At 43.2% G+C, this 25,150-nt stretch overlaps 1 protein-coding gene across 5 annotated transcripts in view; it reads left to right on the top strand.

Annotated features, from left to right (window-relative positions):
* The window catches only part of TEC (tec protein tyrosine kinase), a 140,232-nt gene that overhangs the window by 79,102 nt on the left and 35,980 nt on the right, over positions 1 to 25,150 (top strand). For all 5 annotated transcript variants that reach the window (XM_045079716.1, XM_045079714.1, XM_045079719.1 and 2 more), the window contains one exon: positions 24,699 to 24,803. In XM_045079716.1, coding sequence (XP_044935651.1) covers positions 24,699 to 24,803 — 105 coding nt within the window. The remainder of the gene's footprint in view (positions 1 to 24,698; positions 24,804 to 25,150) is intronic.

The raw sequence follows: 25,150 nt of genomic DNA, 5'->3' as shown, positions 1-25,150 counted from the left end.
TCATAACCAGACTGAATTCTCAGCAAGTTTCTCTCCTGAAAGGCCTTCATTTGAAACACTGAGGTTTGCAATTTGTGTCTCCAGTGGAAATACGGTTTCTTTTGTTCCAATGCCCCAGACACACTGCTTCAGATTTGCTTTTACATCAGTGAACTTTGACTAAAAGTAGAACAGTTTCCTACACCTGACCTCCTCTGTGTCTGGGTCCCATGTTGGGGGGGGGGTCATACTTTGCTCTGTTCCTCTGTTCTCACGGGTGGAATTGTCCGCACGGTATCCTGTTGTCACAAACACGTTCAAGGGGGCCTGGCCGTAGAGGAACAGGTCTGGGCAAGAACTGACCAGGATACCATGAGCTGACTAAAACCTGGGTTCCTTTTTTTCTGGGTTACCAAACAGATCAGTTAAAGAAAAGAAAAACAGCTTACCTTCTCTTTGGCCAGTTCCTTCAGTTTTCAAGTGAAGTAGAACTTCTTTTCCTGCCTATGATTTTGCATAATAATTGTTTTTTCCACTAACGAATGTAATGGTTGGAAATGTTCTTTTTTAGAGTTAAGAAAAGCAAATTTTCTGCATAGAACAAGAAGCATGGGTTCTGATGTTAGACAGCCAGTGTCCAAATCCTAGGCTCTGACATTCACTAGTTTATATGATGCGAGACTAACAGGAACCTTAAATACTTTGCAACAGTTTCCTCATCTGTGAATTGGGGACAATAGTGGCTACTACCTCGTAGGGTTGTTAGGAGACTCAGTTGAGATACGCATCTAAAACGCGCACTAAAGAAAATGTAAAGCAAAATCCGTCGTAGAGTGAGCCTTGAAGAAAAGTTAGTAATGCTGCTGTTACTGTTAAACTCTCGGTGTCTGTAAAAATCTGTTCTTTCTTTCCGACTGCTTATGCAGATTTGAGTAAATTAAATTCCTTACAGTCTACCCCACACGCCTTTAAAACTTTGATTAACATTGGAAAATTTAAGATAATTATTTGAAGGATGTTCCAGGGTGGATGAAAGCCTGTTCACCAGCCACCAATTGCTGGAATCGGGCCCCTAGGACTGCACCTGACTCTGCCTTTGTGAGCTGACCAACCACTGACTGGGGTGGGGCGGGGGGGGGCAGGAAGGAGTCTACTTTTCCTCTTCTTCCCCTGGAATGGAGTCCCCTCTTGCCAGGCCAGACTCTGAGAACATTCTTCTTTCCCTCTTCCTTTCTCCTCTTCCCTTTTCCTTCTTCTTGCCTGTCTGTGTCTCTTAGATCCTGCTGATTTGTTCGTACATCACCCATTGGAAGTGGTCCCCGTGCCCCTGTGATAGCCCTGAATCCTCCCCCCTTTTTTAAGATTTTATTTTTTTATTTGACAGAGCAAGAGAGACATTGAGAGAGGGAATACAAGCAGGGGGAGTGGGTGAGGGAGACGCGGACTCCCTGCTGAGCAGGGAGCCCAGTGTGGGGCTCCATCCCAGGACCCTGGGATCATGACCTGAGCTGAAGTCAGCTGCTTAACGACGGAGCCACCCATGCACCTGGCCCCGAGCCCTTCTTGTTCATGCAATGGAGAACCGGCGTTTATTTCCTACTGTGAACTTCCTTTCTGTCTGCTTGCCCTTGTCTCCTTCAGGAGTTGATGTTCCTCGAGGCTCTGTTCTGCGGACTTTTCTCTCCTTCTGCACTTGCTCTAGGAGCCACCATCTGTTCCAGGGCTGTGTGCTGATGACATCTCCAGTCTATATTTCCCAGCCTGATGTCTGTTCTGTGGTCTGAGAGTTTTCTCAGGCATCTCAAAGTCAACATGTCGGAAAAGAAATGCAAGATGTTCCCGCCATTTCTAGCTCCGTGATTGTACCACAGTGTACCCAGGTGCTTGTGCTGGAGACCTGGGAGTTGGTCTAAACTTACCCTTCTCCCTCACCCTCTCTCATGTCTGGGCTCCTGACAGGTTTTGCCAGTTCTGCCTTCTAAATGTATCTGTTTTGCCCTTCTTCCCATGTCTTTACCACCGTGATCCAAACTGCCATTGCCTCCTCCTGGGTGAATACAGTAGCCTCTCTATCAGTTAGGTTTGACTTAGGCTACCTATCATCCGGGACTCCTCAACAATAGTAGCTTATAGAAAATAGAATTTTTTTCTCTTTTAGTGTTGTGGCGTGGGGCGGGGGGGGGGGGCGGTGCATGAGAAAATGGGAAGATGGGAAGCAGGCTATCCTGAATGGGCATGGTGGTTCCAACCCCGGGATCTTGGGTCCTGTCTTTCCCTTCTATCATCTTAGCTTATATATTTTATTTTGGCTCAAGATGGCTGCTGGAGCTCCAGCCATCTCGACTGCATTGCAGGCTGGAAGAAGCAAGAAGGACAGAAAAGCAAGAAAGGACTTCTCCCATCTGAATTAGGTCCTTTTTACCAGCTTTCCCTAATGCCCCGCACGGGGCTTCCGCCTACGTCTCATTGACCACATTCTAGCGCCATGGCCATGCCTGGCAGCAAAGGGAGCTGAGAGAGTCTGTTAGTCTCAGTGTCAATGTATCCAACTAAAAGTCAGGGTTCTGTTACTGATGAGAAGTGGATGCCGAGGACAGACAACTGGGGATCTCTGCCACATCCCAACGGGCTCCTCTTTTCACGTGTGTCCTCTCCAGGCTGTTGTTCATAAAGGCCATCGTGATCTTTAAGGACACAAAGAAGATCATGTCCCTCCCCTGTTTAAAGCCCTTCAGGAGCATCTCATTTCCCCAATTCAAATCTTAAAAGTCCTCAATATGGCCTGGGGTCCAACAGCCTGTCCGCTTGTCTCTGTGAATCGGTAGTTCCTTCCATTCCTTATACTTAGTTCATCGTTCCAGCTCCGCGGTCTCTCTGTTCCTTGAAGGCATCCCACTCTCTTCTGTCTTTACAGCGTGTTCTTCTGCTGTGTCCTCTATCAGGAGTCCATGCCCCCCTCCCTTGACTGGCTGGACATGTTCTTTCAGGTTTGCAACGTAAATGTCACTTCCTTAGTACAGTCTGTCTGGTCTTCCCTGTACAATAGCATCTTTCACTTTTACTTTGTATCAGCTGTCTCTAATAAGTTATTGGTGCAATGATTTTTTTCAGTCTTTCAGTCTCTAATCTGTAAACTTCACAAGGTCGGTGAAGGCATTGCTTAGCAACCTGTGGCAAGTAATAAATGGTTATTGAGTGACTGAATGGGATTCAGGTTCAAGGATGTATATGATGGATTTATTTTGACTCATGCTAAAGGTATGTAAAGAAAGACATAAGGAGAGTATCTGCTAGGCAGATACTCAGAATCAGGCACCAGTAAGACATGGCAATTAGAGAAGTACATCTGAAATCATCAGCTCTAGTCCATTTAGTGCTGTTTATCCTACAGGGAGGCAACTTCCTGAGGGGCTGTTCGGGGGACTTTGAAGCCAGACAGATCTGCTCTGAATCCCAATCTGTCATTTACCAAGCTGTGATATTGGGCAGTTGATAAAACTCTTATTTCCTTCTCTGGAAATGGAGAAATTACCTATCCTGCCAGGATATTTGTGTGTGAGTATCTGACAAATGGGACTCTTACAAATTTTTCTGGCTGGTGGGTTAAAAAAGCACCTTAAGAAGGACAATATTTCTACTTTATAAAAGCTGAGACAGTAGAGAACATTCTATTACTTCCTGGTCATCCTGAACGCACGTCCCTTTGACAGTGACAATGAAGACTGCTTTTTGGTCTTAGGAGGTGAAGGGCTTTGGAGGCTCTTGTAAACCTTTTTTCTTTCTTAATTTACAAAATCTTCCATAATGCTTACCAAGTATCAGGCAAGGACTTACGGGCTTTATAGTCATTAACTGCAATCCTCTTAACTTTGTAAGGAAGACACAGTTATCATTCCTATTTTATGGCTGAGAAACTGAAGGACCGAGAGGCTGAACACCTTGTTCAAGATTATACAGCTAGCTGCTAGTATGTGGCAGAGCCAAAAACCCAGCCCCACTGCCTGATTCTCTGAACCCTTCCACGGCATGGCTTCTGGGTAATTTAGAGAGACTTTCTGGCTCGCTAAATGTAGATTTACATAGGGATCAGACTGTATTAATCTGTATGTTCACCAGACCATAAGTTAGTCTTTAAGCAAGCTTAACAAACCGGTAAAAGTGTGTTATTGTAATATTACTATTATCCTCTCTTTGGAGGAGAAACTTTGATCAAATTTTGACCAGATATGCTCTCTGCTGTTGTGTGTTAAGGCTGTGAGTTACCAGAGATTAACTAGTTTCTAACGTGAAAAGGAAGTGCTAATATAGTTGCTTGCTGATTCAGTGTTGGTTTCATACTGAAAGGCAGAACTAAAATAACAGTTTCAAAGAGTAAAAATAATACAGTCACATGAAGCAGCAACCGTCCTTCTTAAAAACAGAATGGTAAAACCAACGAAGTAAAGGTTAATCTCTTTTTTTCTGGTTGGAAAGAGTCGATATTGGTAGATACTGATCCGTTCTATTGTGTCCTGTAATTTTAGGGTACTGGTATTTGTCAAGGCCCAAGAAAACTCTCATTAATATCATTTTAGTTTATAAGTCAAATTTGACATCCTTCTCAGATCTTTCTTGGAGTCTAGAAGGTAGGTCTGAGGGACTTTCTTGGAACAGGACTCAAGTGGCTTTTGCTTTTATTTTCCCTAAGGTTTAATATGGTTTTGGGAAAAAAAATATTAATAGCTAAATTCATGGAGCATTTACTGTCTGTCAGTTTGTTCCAAGAGCTTAACATGATGTGACTTTCTGCAATCTTACAACCAACGTATGAAGTTATTTGCCGTCCTTCATTCCCATTCTATTGCTAGAGAAATGGCAGCACAGAGAAGTTCAGTAACTTGGTCAAGGAGACAGCGTAGAAGTGGCAAAGCCAGACTTGGGCAGTCTGGCTGGAGTCTTTGCTCTGATGCAGGAAGAGCTTTGTTACAGAATCCTGCTGGTTCCTAGCCAAAGGAGATATGAGATATGTAAAAAAAAAATAATAATAATAAAGTGGTTCATCCTTTTTAAAAAAACATTTGTCATAAGCCTAGCCAGTTTTTCTTTCTCCAGAGATTAACAGCACACCGAATCACAGAGCCAGACTCAGCTTTCTGTCTTTAGCAGCAGGGACACTTACGTGTTAAAATATAATCCCTTGAGGCCACAGTTTCTCCTTGCCTGGAAGACTAATAATGTAACTCCTTAGCCCCACATAGAAAACCATTCATAATATGATCCGCCTCAGCTTCTCGATTTTCTCTCCCACCTCTTCCGCCGGCCCTGAGCGCATCAGATCGCACCACAGGCCGACGGGCTTACCATCCTCAAACCTCCCCTGCTCTTTTACAACTACCAGCCTTGGCTTGTGACCCTCTTTGTAAAGGCTTCTCTCCTTTCTTTGCTGGGAAAGCTCTTATTCCTAACTCGAGGCTCTGATCAAAGAGGCACGCACCTCTTCGGGACAACCTTCTGGAAGAATTAACCTCGTGTTCATTTATGTCCCACTGCATTTTGTTCAATGAAGAACTTTCCACATTGCCTTATGAGTGATCATTTCTTCCCAGTCACTCGGAAATTCCTGAGGCCGAGAGCAGATGCTACATAAATGTTGTCCAGAAGAGTGAAAGGGGAAGGTGGTGTAAGGGAGACAATGGAAGGTGTGAGGCGCTTTCAGTTCATTCCTGACTTTGTTTATTGTCTTGTCTGTGCGCCGAATGAGACTCTTTGATTTGAGGACATAAACAGTTGCGTGTGACCTGCTTCCTTTCGTAACCTGTAATAAAAAATTTACAAATCGCGAAGTTCACAGTCCTGCAGCTATGAAACATGCAGCAGGGAAGGAGCTATCAAGTTGGTGATCAAAATAGAGTATGAATTAAAAGAGCTGTTATTGTTCTAGATGAGCTGTCCAATTTGTAAACGTGGCTAACTTAAATCTAATTCAAATTCCAACATTCTCCTGATCGTCAATACTGATTATTGACTGGGTTCTGATCACGCTGGGAGCTGACGGTGATCACGCCAGGAGGGCCCCGTTCCCATTCTCATGCGCTGTTCCGTCTGTTATGGGCATCGGGTGCCTCCCAAGAGCCCCACAAATCCTAACTGTGGTTATGATTACACAGACATTAGGAATAGTACAAATGGTTTGAATTTTTGAGTGTGAGGTGTATGAGTAGGACTAAAACATACTAAATAATACAAAATGTATTAACCCAAATGATCAGAAATTACCACTATGTGATCCTTTTGGACTGAACAATTTCCTATGGCTTGATACATTATCTCAGTGAATTGCTGAGAAAAGCCATCTCTCTTGCTGAATCCACTTAAAAGCCTGTGCCTGGTAGTATGAAGTTTTCAGATGTGCTCACTAGAGTTACGACAGCAGCTCCTGTGCCTTCCTCAAAAGCCTTCCAAGGCTGGTCGCTGTCTAGGTGGTATGATGTACTTCCAGGCTTCCAGAAGGGAGGTGAGGGAACGAGGAAGAGAAAACCCAACAGATACTGTCCGCATTGCAGGTGCTGGTGGGCTCGCAGAGAGTGGCCTGGCTGTTTGGGCCATGGGGCTCTTATAACTGGCGTTGGGAGGCATCTCTTACAATGTATTATGCAACATACATATATATACACAGCAACTTTTGCTAGAGTACCTGAGAGTTAATTGCATTAGCGATAGCAAACTAGGAGGGGATAAAGGGTTTAACATGGCCCCCAGCGGTGAGAGCCAATGAAGAGCGTGGCAGGGCAGCCTGGTATTGTGTGTCTTCATTTGTTCTCAGCCAGTTGTTTGACCTCAGTGTCACATTTACTCAGCTGCAAAATGCAGATGCTACAGAACTGATCACTTCAGCAGGGTCCGCAGTTCTGTAATTAATTATAAAGTAATGTGAAATTGATAGATGCAAGAAGTTGTGGAAATGGGACCTCTAAGAGGTCCCATTACGTGAACATCGGGGATTGTTTTCCCTTCTGAATCCAGTGTATACACTACCACAAGTGTAGCCAGAGCTTTATTGGTAGTGATTAAATAATGCGATCATCTGTACTTTTTACCGATTTAAAATGGATACTTCTTACATTCTCACAAAACACTTTTCATAAGTAGATCCTACAACCTTGATCAGGATTTTTTTTTTTAAAGATTTTATTTATTTATTTGACAGAGAGAGAGAGAGAGAGATCACAAGTAGGCAGAGAGGCAGAGAGAGGGGGAAGCAGGCTCCCTGCTGAGCAGAGAGCCCGATATGGGGCTCGATCCCAGGACCCTGGGATCATGACCTGAGCTGAAGGCAGAGGCTTAACCCACTGAGCCACCCAGGCACCCCTTTGATCAGGATTTTTAAAACTGTAGGGGCACCTGGGTGACTTAGTCGGTTAAGCATCCAACTCTTGATTTCAGCTCAGGTCCTGATCTCAGCGTCATGAGTTCAAGCCCTTCATGGAGCCCACTTAAAAAAAAAAAAAGCTTTAAAAAAAAATGTGATGGGAAGAAGTATTTTTTTGCCTTTTATTACAGAAAGTTTCAAGTGTAGTTAAGAGTAGATAGAGAAGCACATGACCCCCATGTCCCCAGCACTCGGCCGCTTCACGCCACCTCTGTCATTGTGTAGTAAATCCTGCCCGCTCCCATTACCTCACAGAAGTTGTATTTTTTCTTCTACAGATGCTTCAGTGCCCATCTTCAGAAGATAGGGAGTACCCATCTTAGATAGAACCTTAATGCTCTCATCCCAAAACATAGCAACACAGCTTCCTTGATGTCATCAAACACCCAGTCAGTAGAAGAAATTTTTTTAAAAATGTGTTTATTATTATTATGCTCTGTTAGCCACTGAATAGTACATCATTAGTTTTTGAGGTAGTGTTCAACAATTCATTATTTACGTATAACACCCAGTGCTCATCATGGCACGTGACCTCCTCAATAGCCATCACCCGCTTACCCCCTCCCCACTCCCCTGTCCCATCTGAAACCCCCAGATTGTTTCCCGGGGTCCGTTGTCTCTCATGGTTCGTCTCCCTCTCTCATTTCTCCCTCTTCAGATTTCCCTCCCTTCCCCTATGGTTCTTTGTGCTATTGCTTATGTTCTACATGAGAGTGAAACTATACATTAATTGTCTTTCTCTACTTGACTTACTTCACTTAACATAATCCCTTCCAGTTCCATCCATGTCAATGCAAATGGTGGGTCTTCATCATTTCTGATGGCTGAGTAATATTCCATTGTATATATGGACCACATCTTCTTCATCCATTCATATGTTGAAGGACAACTCCGGTCCTTCCATGGTTTGGCCATTGTGGCCATTGCTGCTATAAACATTGGGGTACAGATGGCCCTTTTTTCTCTACATCTGTACCTTTAGGGTACATACCTATAGTGCAATTGCTGGGTCATAGGGTAGCTCTCGTCTTAACATCTTGAGGAACCTTCATACTGTTTTTCAGAAGACATTGTTTTAGAAGTAATTTTATTTATAGAAGGTTCCCAGTTGAGAGGTTGTATAACAAATGTTTTCTGTAAATTATTTGCAACACAAAGAGAATATTCCTATAGAAACCATAGTAAAGGAATGATGAGTACCCAACAGGCCCACAGAAACCCATGGAACACGTAATGAGGCCACTCTATTTTTCTTTGAGTATCTTTCTGAGGGGAGAGTTGATAGACAAGTCCTCTTCTCTTACTAGAGACCTTGCACTAAGTCTCACTCTTTTTCTTTCTTGCCATTGTTCCATCTCCCCCCCACCTCAGCCAGTCTTCCTTCTACTTCTCACTCCCATCCCCACCCCCAGGCTTGGGTAGAAGCAAAAGGAAGGCATTGTTCCCAATTTGCCTGATTGTCTTTGTTGGGAGGCTGGTGTGGGGGAGGGGGAGACCCTCATAGAGAAGCTGCCATTATATGTCCCTTAATGTTTGGAGGTATTTAGAAAACAGACTGCTGTGTGGTCCTCTGAACTCTAGAGAGAACTAGAGAAATGTAGAGGGGTCCTGTAGAAGTTTATTTAAAGACTGAGCTAATGTTCTGCCTTTGCAGGACCCTGTTCAGTTGTAAATAATTCCCATTTCCAGGTCATGGCGGTATGATGCATCTCCGCCCTCCACTCATGGCAGATTAGGACAGAGGGGTTTTTCTTAGTGGAGGAACTGGTCAGGGATGAGCAGGGAGGAGATGAAGTTCGTGAGGGTCCTCTGTGAGCCTCCCAAATTGTCACCTGCCCAGACACACATTCCTACCTCTCAGACGCAGGCTGGGATCCTGGGGTGAGGCTGTGGGGCAGTTGTCCCAGGGCTTTCCCACCCCCGGGGCTGTCGTTTTCCTGGTCATCACTCATCAGTCCATTAGGCCATGATGGGGATGCTGGGGGTGGTGGGGGGAGGAAATTGTGCCCCTCTTGCTGCAGTTACTGGTCCCGACCGCATGCACAAAGCCACACAGTGCGCCCTGTGTGTTTACCAGTCGCCACTGCCACGCACCACCTATCCCGGAAACTGCACTTTCTATCCTGCCCTGTTAGCTGTCTGCAGCTCTCGCCCATCTGAAACTCACAACACTTCTCGCTCTTGAGTTCCTCTTAATAAGAGATCGGGTTTGTGTGATTCGAGGTATTTCCCCTTTCATAAAGATCGACAAAGTGTCAGTAAAAAAAAGCCTGCACACGTACTGTGTCCCTTGGAGAGCCACGCACAGACACGCACACGCACACACGTACACGCGGCACTCAGATTCCTGGTACTAAAGTGTGAAGCCACTAGTCGGTGTTAACCATATAGAAGCAAGAACTGAAACCTAGGATGGGGCTTCCTTCTCTTTTGCTGCTTAAAAAACCAGACAGCAGACAGCTTTGCAGTGACATATCCAATGGTTGCCATCTGTGGTTGAGGAGGGATCCCTTGACAGGAGTTAGGAGTGTCTTCGATGGGTTGTGTAACGTGACCTTTACTCCACTCTCTGGGTGTTCCCCGGTGCAGCAGAATGCTTGCGTGGAACAGGGGGGCCGGGGAAGCAGGGTGTCTTCGGTCCCAGCGATCTGGGCATGCCTGCAGCCGCTGGAATGGCGTATTTCTGAGAGGGCTGTGGCAAAGATAAAAGGAGCCCAGTTCTTCTCTGAAACAGTAGAGTCCAGTGGTGGTTCTGAGCGAATAAGGTGAAATGAAACCCAGGGAAGCCTTCCTCTCCGCTTCGCTGAAGCCCTCCCTGTGCACGCAGGTCCTTGTTCGTTCCCTGACTTACTCTGCCGAGTCAGCGAGCCCCTGCCCCGTGCCAGGCTGTCTGTCCCATGCCAGCGATGCTGGAGGTGCTGGGAGGCACTATGCCTGTCCCCTCGGTGCTCCCACTTGGTGGCCTTCATCTCGCCTGCCTCAAAGAAGGGAGGAATGAGAAAGGAAGAAAGAAGAGGGTAGGACTGGGCACCAACTTTGGGAGAAGGTGTAAAATTAATTTCATTTCTCTACCGGAAGTTTATTTAATGTTGGAAGAATTGGACGGATGGATGAGTTGTTTCTTAATGGGAATAAATGCTAAGGTAGAGTCTTCATTTAAATGAGAGCTGATTGATTGCCTACTTCTGGCTCGTTATAAAGTGAAGTTCTTTTGCTTAATCTTCATGCCCATTTTTCTCTTTTGTTGTATTTGTTGGTTTTTCTTTTTTCTTCTTACTTATTTTTAAAAAGATTTTACTTATTTATTTGCGAGAGAGAGAGAGAGAGAGCATGAGTAGGGAGAGGGGAGGGAGAGAAGCAGGCTCCCCACTGAGCAGGGAGCCTCATACGGGGCTCGATCCCAGGACTCTGAGATCACGACCTGAGCTGAAGTCAGAGGCTTAACCCACTGACCCCCAGGTGCCCCTAGATTATCTTTTTTAATCTATGATTTAGAGCACTAAATTATTAGCAGAGAAGGTCCTAGTTTCCAAGTTTTCCCGGATTTCAAGCTTCCTGAGGGCAGGGGCCCTATTTTCTTTAGTATTACTGAGATAGCAATATACAATAAACTGTATATATTTAAATTGCATTATTTGATAAGTTTTGGTATATGTACACATCTGTGAAACCATCACTGTAGTAAAATAATGAACACACCCATCATCCCCCAAAGCGTCCTTGTGCTCCTTTGCCTTTGATACCTCTCCCTTTATTCCCACTGTCCGAGGGTATTACTAATCTGGTTTTTGATGCTGCAGATTGGTTTCCATGTACTAGTATTCTAGAATAAACAGAGTCATATGCCGTGCACTCTTTCTAAACGGGCTTCTTTTCACTCATCTGATTAGTTTAAAATACAACTATTTTGTTGTGTTGATATTATATTTTATATTATTACTGAACAGAATTCCACTGTATGGATATACCACTATTTGTGTATCCATACACCTGTTCATGGACATTTAGATTATTTCCAGTTTTCAGCTATTAAACATAAGCAGCTATGAATATTCTTGTGGGACAGTACCTGGCACGTGATGCTGTTTAAGTGTTAACCTATTATTGTGTCTATTATTCAAATATATTTATTATTAAAATAACCTATTATTGTGTTTATTGTTCAATCATTCACCCAGGAAGTCTCATCATTTTATACCCGAGCCATCAGAATCAGAGCCCAAATTCCAACACCGAGTTTCATATAAGTTCATATTTCCCAGTAAAACATATGCCCTAGACACCTGTCTCAGGAGTGAATGTGTCCAAGTGAGAGGTCTGCCCCAGAATTCAAACATTGCTATAGAAACCCATTCTCTGTTTCTGCATTTTCTGTATCTTACCGGCAAGGAATATTGAAACTTTGTGGTATAGGAACAAATAGGTATTTGGGGATTCTGCAGGAATGCGTATCTTTGAGGAAAGAGGTAGCTGAGAATTATTTATTTATTTTAGAGAGAGAGCATGTGAGAGTACGAGGGAGTAGAGGGGCAGAAGGAAAGAGACCTAAGCAGACTCCCTGCTGAGTGAGGAGCCTGATCTGGGGGTCGGTTTCACTGCCCTGAGATCATGACCTGAGCCAAAACCAATGGTCAGATGCTTAACCGACTGAGTGACTCAGGTGCCCCAGGTAGCAGAGAATTCTTATGTGTCATATTTATGAGGTTTTAGCTGAATACATCCCTGTGGATTGAATCTTGTCCTAACTAAGTCAGTAACTCCAGAGTCCTCTTAACTCAGGGAGTGGGAGGTATACCAGGCAGGCCAGGTGTTGGAGGAATACAGTAGTAAGTACAAAGTAACAAAAATCAAGGCATGCTACCATTGGAAACAAAGAGATAATTTAACTCCGTGTTGTCCATACTCCAGGCATTGGGCATCCCACTGACATGATTTTGGCATATGTTCCTGCCATCTGTGTAGTATTGCTTAATGTTTCCTGTGGATAATTTCATGTCTTTTTTTCCATAAATACTCTTAATTTTGAAAGGAAACTGTATCCCTCAGTAAGTGGAAAGCCATTAATAAAAAAGATGCCCTTCAAGGGACGAATGGATAAGGAAGATGTGGTCCATATACACTATGGAGTATTATGCTTCCATCAGAAAGGATGAATACCCAACTTTTGTAGCAACATGGACGGGACTGGAAGAGATTATGCTGAGTGAAATAAGTCAAGCAGAGAGAGTCAATTATCATATGGTTTCACTTATTTGTGGAGAATAAAAAAAAGCATGGAGGATATGGGGAGTTAGAGAGGAGAAGGGAGTTGGGGTAAATTGGAAGGGGAGGTGAACCATGAGAGACTATGGACTCTGAAAAACAATCTGAGGGTTTTGAAGGGGCGGGGGGTAGGAGGTTGGGGTACCAGGTGGTGGGTATTAGAGAGGGCACGGATTGCATGGAGCACTGGGTGTGGTGAAAAAATAATGAATACTGTTATGCTGAAAATAAATAAAAAATAAATTTAAAAAAATAACCATGAAACTAAATACAATAAAAACCTATGTTGGTCCAAGTTCCACCTAAAGCCACGACAGATATGGCCATAGCATACTTTGGGAAACACTGGTTTAATCCAACATGTTTCCTTTATGGATAAGGAATCGGAAGTATGAGTTAGCTGAGATGTGGGATCTTCTTCTTCTAGAAGGTATTTTGAAAGGTAGCTAACTGCTGTAACATGCATCTCCCAAACCCAATGCCTTAACACAATAGAAAGTTCATTTCTTACTGACATTACATGTAACTACCCTACACTTTTGATTCAGGGATCTCAGAACCTTCTAAATTGGCTCTGTTGTCTTTTTTGTTTGTATTTAAGGACAGCTTTATTGAGATATGATTCACTCACTTAAATTCTATAACTCAGTGATTTTCAGTAGGTTCACAGAGTTGGCAACTATCACTCCAATCAGTTTTAGAACATAGTCATCAACTCAAAAAGAAATCCCTTTTCTTAAAAAGGATGTGTTTATTTATTATTTGAGAAAGGCAGTGAGAGAGAGAGAGAGAGCGGGTGAGAGCATAAGCGTGCTCAGGGTGAGGGGCAGAGGGAGAGGGAGAGAGAGAATCTGCAAGCAGGCTCCCTGCTGTGCATGGAGCCAGATGCAGGGCTTGGGCCCAGGACCCTGAGATCATGACCTGAGCCAAAATTAAGACTTGGATGCTTAACTGCCTGAGCCACCCGGGTGCTTCCCCAAAAAAGAAATTTTAAACCTATCAGCATTCCATTGTCTGTTGGTCTCCTGAATCTTCCACTGGATTTTCTCATCCAGCTGGATCACAAAGGAGGAGATATGGACCATGGAAGATGGTATGCAAGGTTTTAGAGGACAGGATGTGGTCTCACATCACTCCCGCCTACACTCCCTTGGCTAGAGTTCATTCCTGTGCCCTCATCTATATGCATGACGATGAGAAAATACAGTGGAGCTGGGCACCCAGGAAGAAGAAAACATAGCAACCTGAGCTCACTGGCATCATCTCTGTTCCAAGAGATTTGTAATCTTGGAATTTATTAAGTCTGGAATTCCATGAATTTGGAAGTCTATTACATGAAACTTAGGAAGGATCCATCCATATATATTTATTTCTGCCTAACTTATTCTAATTTTTACTAATTTTAAAAATTAAACCAGGTAGATCCCTTTTAGACTTATTTCAACACACATACCTTAGTTAGTTTTGCTTTCAACTGTGATAAACATATCTGGTAATAATTTTTAGAAGTGTTTTTGAGCCACAACAGGGATTTGGGGAGAGGATTGCCACAAGTGTAGAAAAGTCCTAAGAGGGAATGGCTACTCAAGAAAAAAAAAAATTTTTTTTTTAAAGATTTTATTTATTTATTTGACAGAGAGAAATCACAAGTAGATGGAGAGGCAGGCAGAGAGAGAGAGAGAGAGAGAGGAGGAAGCAGGCTCCCTGCCGAGCAGAGAGCCCGATGCGGGACTCGATCCCAGGACCCTGAGATCACGACCCGAGCCGAAGGCAGCGGCTTAACCCACTGAGCCACCCAGGCGCCCCAAGAAAAAACTTTTTAAATACAGTGAAAAAGTATCTCCAGAAACCTTATGATTGTTTACATTAGCATTGTCTTACATGAAGATTATTCTGTGAGTTCAGAAATGAAATTTTCTGCCCTCAGATTCTTTATAATTTATAGCAGTTTTTCAACATCCTGTTTTTAAACTAGATGTTATGTTAAAAACCATAATTGAACCATGTTTGTGTAACTGCTGGCTTTTTTTTTTTTTTAATTTTATTTATTTATTTATTTTTTAGTGTTCCAAGATTCATTGTTTATGCACCACACCCAGTGTTCCATGCAACCCGTGCCCTCCATAATACCCACCACCAGGCTCACCCAACCCTCACCCTCTCCCCTCTAAATCCCTGTTTGTTTCTGAGAGTCCACAGTCTCTCATGGTTCATCTTCTCCGATTTCCCCTAACTCACTTCTCCTCTCCTTTTTCCAGTGTCCTCTGTGTTATTCCTTATGCTCCACAAATAAGTGAAACCATATGATAATTGACTCTCTCTGCTTGACTTATTTCACTCAGCATAATCTCCTCCAGTCCTCTCCATGTTGCTACAAGAGTTGGGTATTCATCCTTTCTGATGGAGGCATAATACTCCATTGTATATATCGACCACATCTTCTTTATCCGTTCGTCTGTTGAAGGGCATTTTGGTTCTTTCCACAGTTTGGTGACTGTGGCCATTGCTGCTTTTAACATTGGGGTACAGATGACCCTTCTTTTCACTACATCTATATCCCAGGAGTGCAATTGCAGGGTCATAGGGTAGCTCTATTTTAAATTTCTTAAGGAATCTCCACACTGTTTTCCAAAGTGGCTGCACCAACTTGCATTCCCACCAACAGTGTAAGAGGGTTCCCCTTTCTCCACATCCTCTCCAACACGTGTTGTTTACTGTCTTGATGATTTTGGCCCAAAATCATCATGTAAGTTGATATGTCATTGTGGTTTTGATTTGAATCTCCCTAATGGCTAATGATGTTGAACATTTTTTCATGTGTCTGTTAGCCATTTGCGTGTCTTCTTTGGAGAAGTGTCTGTTCATGTCTTCTGCCCATTTTTTGACGTGATTATCTGTTTTGTGTTTGTTGAGTTTAAGGTGTTCTTTATGGATCTTGGATATCAGCCCTTTGTAGTATCATTTGCAAATATATTCTCCCATTCCGTGGGTTGCCTCTTTGTTTTGTTGACTGTTTCCTTTGCTGTGGAGAAGCTTTTGATCTTGATGAAGTCCCAAAAGTTCTTTTTCATTTTTTTTTTTCCTTTGCCTTTGGGGACATGTCTTGAAAGAAGTTGCTCTGACTGACATCAAAGAGGTTACTGCCTATGTTCTCCTTTAGGCTTTTGATAGGTTTCTGCTTCCAGTTGAGGTCTTTTATCCATTTCGAGTTTATCTTTGTGTATGGTGTAAGAGAATGGTCAAGTTTCATTCTTCTACACATTGCTGTCCAATTTTCCCAGCACCATTTATTGAAGAGACTGTCTTTTTTCTATTGGATATTTTTTCCTGCTTTGTCAAAGATGATTTGACCATGGAGTTGCAGGTCCATATCTGGGTTCTCTACTCTGTTCCACTGGTCTGTGTGTCTGTTTTTGTGCCAGTACCATGCTGTTTTGGTGATCACAGCTTTGTAGTAAAGCTTGAAATCAGGCAATGTGATGCCCCAGTTTTGTTTTTCTTTTTCAATATTTCCTTGGTGCTTTGGGGCCTTTTCTGGTTCCATACAAATTTTAGGATTGTTTGTTCCAGCACTTTGAAAACTTCCAGTGAAATTTTGATCAGGGTGGCATTGAAAGTATAGATTGCTCTAGACAGTGTAGACATTTTAACAATGTTTTTTCTTCTGATCCATCTTTTTGTGTCTTCTTCAGTTTCTTTCATGAGTGTTCTGTAGTTCCTCAAGTACAGTTCCTTTACGTCTTTGGTTAGGTTTATTCCCAGGTATCTTATGGTTCTTGGTGCTGGCTTCCTTATGTAAAAGTTCTGAGAGGTTTTGTTGATGTTGTTGTTTTGAGTTTTTTTTTCTTTTGTAGTGTAAAAGCACAATAGGAAATGTAAAGCACCTATGTCAATGGTTATTATAAGTTGTTGAAAAGGGAGGAAAAAGTGTTAGATGCCAAGTTTTTGTTTTCACTTTCTTTTGTTCATCACTAGAATTTACCCCTTGGTAAAGAGGGGGCATTTTATCCTACCACCATCAAGTTGGAAATGCCTTTGAACTTTATGTATTCTACTTCTCCTGATGCCGGAGAGGTCTACGTCAAGACTGTTCTCAATATCCACAAAAAACCTTGCCAAATCCATCCTGGGCATTTCCTTGTTTCTTGTGATTAATGTGTCCTGTTGCTCTTAGGCCCATTTTTTGAACTGTGTCCTGAGTAGAAAGGGAAAAGAACGACCCTCATGAATAAAATAGACCTGTGGCTCGTTGGAGATTTTTTGTAGACTGTGTCCTTTTCTTTCCTTTTCTTTTTAAGAGTTGCCTGGATCTCTTAGCTGTGTGGTATTGACTCATCTGAACTTTCTTTGTGGACAATTATTGTTCTTCTCCTTAACCTTAGCAAATGTCTGCTTGTAAACTCCTTAAGACCAAGACATTTTGAACTTGTGTATCTCCATTATGGTTCTTTGGTATCTGTGCTTGCCAGCGGTAGAGAGAAGCAGAAATCTATCTTGATGAATATGGCTGAATGAGGGACCTGTCCCGATGGAATGCAATAAATATTAACAGCAACTTTGAGGCTCCCCATTTGGCAAGGACTGCAGGTTCTAGGAATTTTAAATTTTGTGTTCTTAACTTGATGGCAATATTATACACAACTCCCCCAGCAATATAACCTGTGTGTGCCCACATATGTATGATAAATACATATGGGTTTGTACACACACACACACACACACACACACACACACAACTTTTTGTCTCCATTTTTGGAGTACTTCCTCGTCACTGAATGACCATGTCAGCAGCCCATCTTTTTTTTTAATCGTTGTGGCCTATTGAGAAAGAGCAGTGGCTGATCAAACACGAAGTGGTTCAGTAGTGCCACATGGAGGCCTAATGCTTGGATGGTGCTGTGTGTTCAGTAAGCAGAGGTTCCCTGTAGCTGAAATGGAGAGAAGGGGTGGAAGTGGTAGTCACATGGCCCAGAGTAATGCAAGCTTGTACAAGTCAGAACTGTCTTCAGGGCAGAGTTTCAACTCCAGCGGATGCCCATCCATCACATTTAAGTAATACAAAAAAATCTTATTTTTTGTATAGTTTTTAAGAATTTAATTTGTGAACTATCTTTGTCTTAGGGGTATTAAGAGCTATAAGCATAAGAAAGTTCCACTTATTTTATGTGTGTACTTAAGTGATATCATGTTACTCAAGTGGGTGTTACACTTAAGAATTCAAGATTAGAATTAGACAAGAGTTCAAATCCTGGTTTATTGTGTGACTCTTGGCAGTTAATTATACCCTTTATGTCCTGATTTCTTCATCTGTTAAATGGGATGATAACTGTTTTCATAAAATGCTGTGAAGGTTCATTGAGTCACCCATGCGAAGAGGTGGACACAGTGCCTGATTCAGAGTGAGTGCTCTACAGTTGTTAGATTTTGACACAGGATAATTTTATTTTTTATAAGAAGAGTCCAGAAATATTCCAGCCTGAGAGACCTGGAGTCAGGTAAATGCCTTTGCGTTTTTGAGAGCTCTGGGCTCAGTCTCTTGGGCAATCTTGTAACTGCTGGTATGATCAGTTTCGTAACAACTTTCCAGGGTTATGGTGAAAGCTAATTAATGGTGAATGCTGCGTTTAGGGAATGACTTCATATGCCAGACACCGTGCTTAAGCATCTGTGTGCGTTATCTTTATTTCTGCTAAAAGCTTAGCAGAGTGAATAGTAGTGTCGTATTCCTACAGACAAGGGAACCTCAAGGGAACCGAGAGGGAGGGGACAGAACTTGCCCTAGGCCATACAGCTTCTAAGCAGCAAAGTCTGGTGGCAGGGTCTCCCTGTTTCCACAGCTCCTTCCGCCTTCCTGAGATCCTATTGCAATGCAAGGATGACTCATCCAGCAAACTTCTACCGTGGCCTGCGGCTGGGAGGAGCCACCTTAGGAATAAAAGCTGTGATGGGGAAAAGGGGAGGGGTCATTGGCAATTCTGGAGGAAAATCTTGGAAGGTCTTTCACTGTGCCTGATGGGGACTCAGAGGCCTGGGGAGTCGGGTGTAGAAGGAGGACACCAGGGTGTCCTGGAGATAAACTGCTGACTTCCCACATTGACCTGGGGCCAGCCCTGAATGCTCGTATACACTTAGAAAAAAATGTTATTTCATTGATTTAGGATTGATACTGATATTCATAAAACACTGAGTTTTCTGGAAATTAAAGGAAAACAGGGTGTGCCTTGAAAGCCTTGCTGGGGGACAGGATCCCTGCATTTACTTCCCAGTTCTGCCATTCACCGGACATGTAGTTTTAAGCAACTTAGAATTCATCTCTAGATCTAGTTTCCCCATTTGTGCTGCTTTAGAAATGTGTAAAACGACTATTACATAACTCATTTTCAAAATTGGTTAAGTGTATAGAGGGTATGCAAGAGAGGAGAAGTATGTATCCTGTGTTTTACACACACACACACGCGCACACACACACACACACACACACACACAAAATCTTGTGCGTCCTTTGCAGACCGGCTCAGCACAGTGTTGAATGAATGTGTGCTAAGTGCCAGGAAGATTTTTCAGCTTGGATGATTCAAACAGGAGTAAGGCGATGTCTTGGCTTAATTGTGATTTTCAGTTTGGTGAGCACGGTGAAGGCTGTAGTTATGGAGGGCACGTATTGCATGGAGCACAGGGTGTGGTGCATAAACAATAATTCTGTTCCACTGAAAAGAAATTTTTAAAAAAAAAGAAAGAAAGAAAGAAAGAAAAGGGAAACGTCACATGAAACATGTAAGACCTTGGATATTTCTCCTAGGGCCACAATAGTAACAGTAATGTATAGCATACTTCAGTAATTATGAAGTAATTTTCTTTTTTTTTTTAAGATCTCATTAATTTATTTGGCAGAGATCACAAGTAGGCAGAGAGGCAGGCAGAGAGAGAGTAGGGGAAGCAGGCTCCCTGCTGAGCAGAGAGCCCAATGTGGGGCTCCATCCCAAGACCCTAGGACCATGACCTGAGTCGAAGGCAGAGGCTTAACCCACTGAGCCACCCAGGTGCCCCATGAAGTAATTTTCTTATTGAAGAAATGATAAACAGTCTGAATGGAGAAAACACTGTATGTTCTATGTCCCTTCTCTGTGCTAACTGTTGTTCACCAGCGTGTGAAGACCAGGTGTTAAGGGGGCAGGCACATGGTTCTTTCCATTACTCTTAGGGTTCCCTATGGCAAGTCTCTTCCTTGACTTTGCCTAACCTCCTAGGCTTCCCTGAGGTGTGGCTAGAATAAGGTTCTACTATATATACACACAACATATGTGTTGAGAAAAGCAGAGTTCTCTTTACTATAAAGAAAATGATCGGCACTGCTGAATACGAGCTTCATATTGTCAGTTCCCTCCAGACATTTCCAGTGGGTTGTCCAGCTGAAAAAGCATTTCCCAACACTGTCTCAAACCTGGTTCTTCTGTGTTCCTTGTGGTGACTCATGGCATCGGTGTCTACTGGTCACTCAGATTCAAAATCCTGAGGTTTCCTAACTCCTTCCTCTCTCTGAATCCCCACATCTAATTGATGCCAGAGTTACGTGGACTCTCTCGTCTAATGTTCTGGTGTCCCCGCTTTCCTCACCTGGTTTACTGCCATTGACCGGGTTCATGACCTCGTCAGCCCTCACCTGAAGACTGCGGCAGCTCCTGGCTAGCCTCGCTGTCTCTATCCGTTAGTCACCCCTGCCATTAACAATGACCATTTCAAAAGCAAACCCTAATACAGCACTCTTCCTTCCAAACTGCCTAGTCTGGACTATAGACATCTTCCTAACTTGGTCCCAAATAACCTTTTTGGTGTCATTTCCTACACTTCCCCGTGAACCATTCTGAACCACTATGGATTTTTTTTTTTTCTGTTTCCTAAATGAGTGCTTTATTGCTTCTGCTGCCTGGAATTTTTTCTTCTACTTTCTCTACAGGAAAACTCCTACTTATCCTTTAGAAACCAAATCATAGTGGCACTGCCTTCCTGAAACTTCTCAACTCCTCCTGGTCCAATCTGCCTGCTCCATAACACACCGTGAATTCACAAGAGTTTGCCATTATCTGATTCCGAATCTTGCCCCTCTTCTCCTTCCACTGAGTATATTTTTGTGAACTCCTCTTAGGGAGACCCTCAACCCCCTTGCATAACTTTGAAGTTGTGGCACACAGGGCTGTACCTGGTGTCTGATCAGTGTTTGCTGGTGGGGTAGATAAAGTCATGCACAGCAGCTTATAATTGAACCTTTGTCTGCAAACCCCAATATTGGTACATGAATAGATCGTATGTCCCAGAACATGAATTTAGGGGGCTAAGTCCATCTAGTATGTAGGCCATTCTAAATTTTCCGATATAGATTGACGTGTTTTTATTTTTTTAAGATTTTATTTACTTATTTGACAGAGAAAGACACAGCAAGAGAGGGAACACAGGCAGGGGGAGTGGGAGAGGGAGAAGCAGGTTTCCTGCTGAGCAGGGAGCCTGATGCGGGGCTTGATCCCAGGATTCTGAGATCATGACCCGAGCCAAAGGCAGATGCTTAATGACCGAGCCATCCAGGTTCCCCTAGATTGACTTGCATTTAACAGCTGCATTTAATAGCAGGGGCAGGTGGTGAGTGGAGATGGGTATCTTGGAAACAGACCAGCCTACTACTCAAGGACTAAGAGTGCCGGCAGGTGGTAAATGACCCCTGAGAACAATGTTGGGAAAACTCCACATCCGAAGTGATTTTCTCCAGGGTTGGGAGATTAAGGGTCATTTGATTTTCCTTGTGCTGTTAGTATTTACTAAGGTTTTGACAGTGAACATGTGTGCCTTGTTAATAAGAGGATGGTGCTCTGTCAATTTCTCCCACGCACTAGCTGGCACAGACCCCAGGAGCAGGGCAGGGATCCTGTCTGACCAGACCTCTTAATGCTGTGCAGTACGTTCTTTCCTGGTTAGCCCTGCTCACCTTTCCATCTTGCCTCATGCACCCTGTTTCAACCACACTGGTCTTTTTTTTTCCTATTTATTTATTTAATGTAGCCAACACTTACAGATATCATATTATAGGCCACACACTATTCTAAGCATTTGGCAAATACTAACTCATTTCGTTCTCATAGCTGTTATTATTCCCGTTTTACATATGAGGCAACTTCGCGGTCATCCTGGATTATGTTTTTCTTCATCTGTGCTGTTTACTCCCTCTCTTTCGTGTGCCCTTCAGCTCCTCCCAGTCACATACTGGAATTTCTTTTCCAGAATTGGCATTTAAGGTTCGGCTCCTCCGTGTCCATGCCATCTTTTTCTTTATAGACAGTGCTTACAACACTGTATCATAAATACTGTCCGTCTTGGGCAAGTCAATTAATTTGAGTTTCTTCCCTCTGTACGCTTCTGGTCATGTTGCCTTCACCGAGTTTGAGAGGATCGAATGGCCCAGTAGTTGTGAGCTAAATGCTCAGGAAGTGAGCTTCCCTGATCTTGACCGTGTGTTCCTTGACACAGCTGCTGACACAGGACAGGTGTTGTCTGTGGGACGCTGAAGGGGAGGGAGAGTAGGAAAACCCAGGATGACCCAGAGTCAAGGCCATTCAGGGAGAAGAGAGTGGGGGCACTTTCATATGCCTCATCGGGGTGTGAGTAGATGACAGTTGAGGAAGGACTGTTGGGTGGGGGTCACTGGTGACGTTTTTGAGACTGGCTTAGCAGGCGGTGGTGAGGAGGAAGTAGACAGCAAGTAGTTAAGGAGGAGGAGTGGGTGGGAAGGAATGGAAGGCTGAGGATGTGAGCCTCTTCTCCTCCAGGAAGGGAAGAGGAAAGCGAGGGCAATAGTAGGGCCAGAAGAAGGTTCTTGGTCTGGATGGGAGAGGCTCGAATGTGTCTATAGGTAGAAGGAAGTTTCTCAGGAAAGCACGGGTGGGGACAATGTCATTCTGTCTACTCTGGCTGAAGCTCAGTCCATGCTCAGAATACCCGTTGCCCCCCACTTCGGGACTTAGCTCCATTAAAACTATTACTTGTTTGCCGCTGGGGTATCCCAGGGTCCACTAGGCTTTGGGGTCAGTTGGGGTCCTTGTTGAATATTTAACCTGTCTGAGCTGCAGTTTCCTTAACTTCTCCAAGAGACAGGATGAAAGAGAAGAAAAAAAAAGATAAATCTTAGAATGCTTTTGCTCTCCAGAAGGAAGAAGTTGAAGGGTGTGTTGGTAGGATGGCTGCTCTCTTCCTAAAGCAGTGAGGGAGCTCGCCTGCTGGGACGAAGGGAATGGGAAGGGTTCGGAGCTCTGATAAGACTGACGTTCTCCATGGAAGCCACCAGGTTCTCTCCATGAGTCATAGACAAAGGAGATGAGGAGAAGCATAGGGAAGAAAATTAGGATTATCGTTGACTTTCTGCAACCTGGTATGCAGGAATAGGGAAGGTGTGGATAGCACTGGGTACCGACAGAATTGTCAAAGGATATATGGGATTTGTGCAGGGGCTGGGGGAGAGAGGAAAGAGAGAGAAAGAGGATACTATGATGAAATGACCTCCAGGATAGACCAAGTCAGCTGTCAGATGGGCACTAGTGACCTGGGAGAGGAACAGGTCTGAAGGTCTTATAGTGACAGTAAAAATGTAAAGCAGGTTCCTGGGAGCAGGATAGGGGCCCCAAAGGTTGTGACCAGAGGACAATTTTAGACTATTCAATGAGGGAATTTCGAATGACTAATGACAGGGGTTGGCTGGGTCACCCCAAGCCTTACAGTGTTCTTCATTTCTCTACCTTCCCTTCTGGTCTTTATCGTATGAATATCTACTGTCTTCTTCCCAAAGGTAACTTTCACCTTTGCACAGTTTTTCATGTGGAATATATCAGTTAGCATTATTCAGTAAACATTTTTTATTTCCACATTGTGTTTGTGATGGTTTTTAATGGGTATATTCTATCAACTTACGTTTGTATGTGCTACTTTGTAGTCTTGTGGATTTTTTCCTTTGGATGAATTCTCAGGTGTGAGATTACTGTGCTTAAGGGTGGAGGGAGGTCTTGATATGTCCTTAGTTAATTGCCACTGGCAGAACTGCAATAAGCAGAGAGGGCAATCGAGAAGTAGAATAGAATATCCCACAATAGAATCTGAATGGAAGTTTTATATGAATATCTCAAGTCCGCCTCACATCCTCCTGAGTAGAAAAAGTAACTGGCTAGAGTTTGTATCTGTGATCAAGTACCTGGAGGTTTTTTATTTATTTGAGAGGAAGAGAGACAGTGCAAGTGGGGAGGGGCAGGAGGAGAGGGAAAGAATCTCAAGCAGATTCCATTCTAAGCATGGAGCCCCATGTGGGGCTTGATCTCACAATCCTGAGATCATGACCTGAGTTGACATTGAGAGTCAGATGTGTAACAGACTGAGCCACTCAGGGGACCCTCAAGTACCTGGAGTTTTGCTTGATTTGGTCTTGGATGCTATTTTGTCAGGGGTTGGGAATGAGTGCTGTCATCAAGTTGTCGAAGAAATTGAAAAGATACATGCCTGAAAGGGGTTGGGGACAATAAAAGGGAGCCCATTTCTTTCTTTTTTTTTTTTTTAAAGATTTTATTTATTTACTTGACAGAGAGAGATCACAAGTAGGCAGAGAGGCAGGCAGAGAGAGAGAGAGGAGGAAACAGGCTCCCTGCTGAGCAGAGAGCCCGATGTGGGACTCAATTCCAGGACCCCGAGATCATGACCCGAGCCGAAGGCAGTGGCCTAACCCACTGAGCCACCCAGGCGCCCAGGGAGCCCATTTCTGTGCTCTAGAGTGTTTTGGAGGCAAGGACAGGAAAATTTAGAAATAAACAGAAATAGTTATTTTCACACAATACTGTTATCTTATTACAATTCTCACGATGTTAGTATTTTGAAGAGTTTTGACAATAAATGGAGACATGGTTTAGGAAATTATTAAGAAAATTGTATTATTTTGAATCAGTGATTTCATTAACAAATATTTCTTTTAACTACATTTTTTCTTGTTATGATTGTAATGGTTCTCCCTTTGTTTTTCTTTGAACAGAAAAAATACAGAAAGGGATTTATTGATGTTGCAAAAATCAAGTGTGTGGAAATAGTGAAGAATGATGAGGGTGTTGTCCCCTGCCAAAATAAATATCCATTTCAGGTAAGCTGGCATGATTTTTTGCCAGAGAATAATTTAGTTTTGCCTACTATTTGACATTACAGCTTCCTGCCGTTGCTTTCGTGGTCGATAATTTTTTTTTTTTTCGCTTTAGTGAGGTGCAATTGACACATAGGAATTGTGTATATTTAAGGGGTACAGCGTGATGTTTTGGTATATGGATACATTGTGAAATGATCACAGTTGAGCTGATTAATAGATCCATCACTTCATATAATTACCACTTTCTTTATCCTCTTCTCTTTTCTTTCCCTCCGTCTCTTCCTTCCTTCCTTTGAGTCCTTAAGACCTACCCTCTTAGCAAATTTCAAGTATACAGTACAGTACTG

This window comes from Mustela putorius, unplaced genomic scaffold (genome assembly GCF_011764305.1).
Source record: "Mustela putorius furo isolate JIRA1106 unplaced genomic scaffold, ASM1176430v1.1 tig00000430_pilon_pilon_pilon, whole genome shotgun sequence".
Lineage (NCBI taxonomy): Eukaryota > Metazoa > Chordata > Mammalia > Carnivora > Mustelidae > Mustela > Mustela putorius.
Note: the sequence above shows the minus strand (reverse complement) of the source record. Positions and strands in the feature narration are given on the sequence as shown.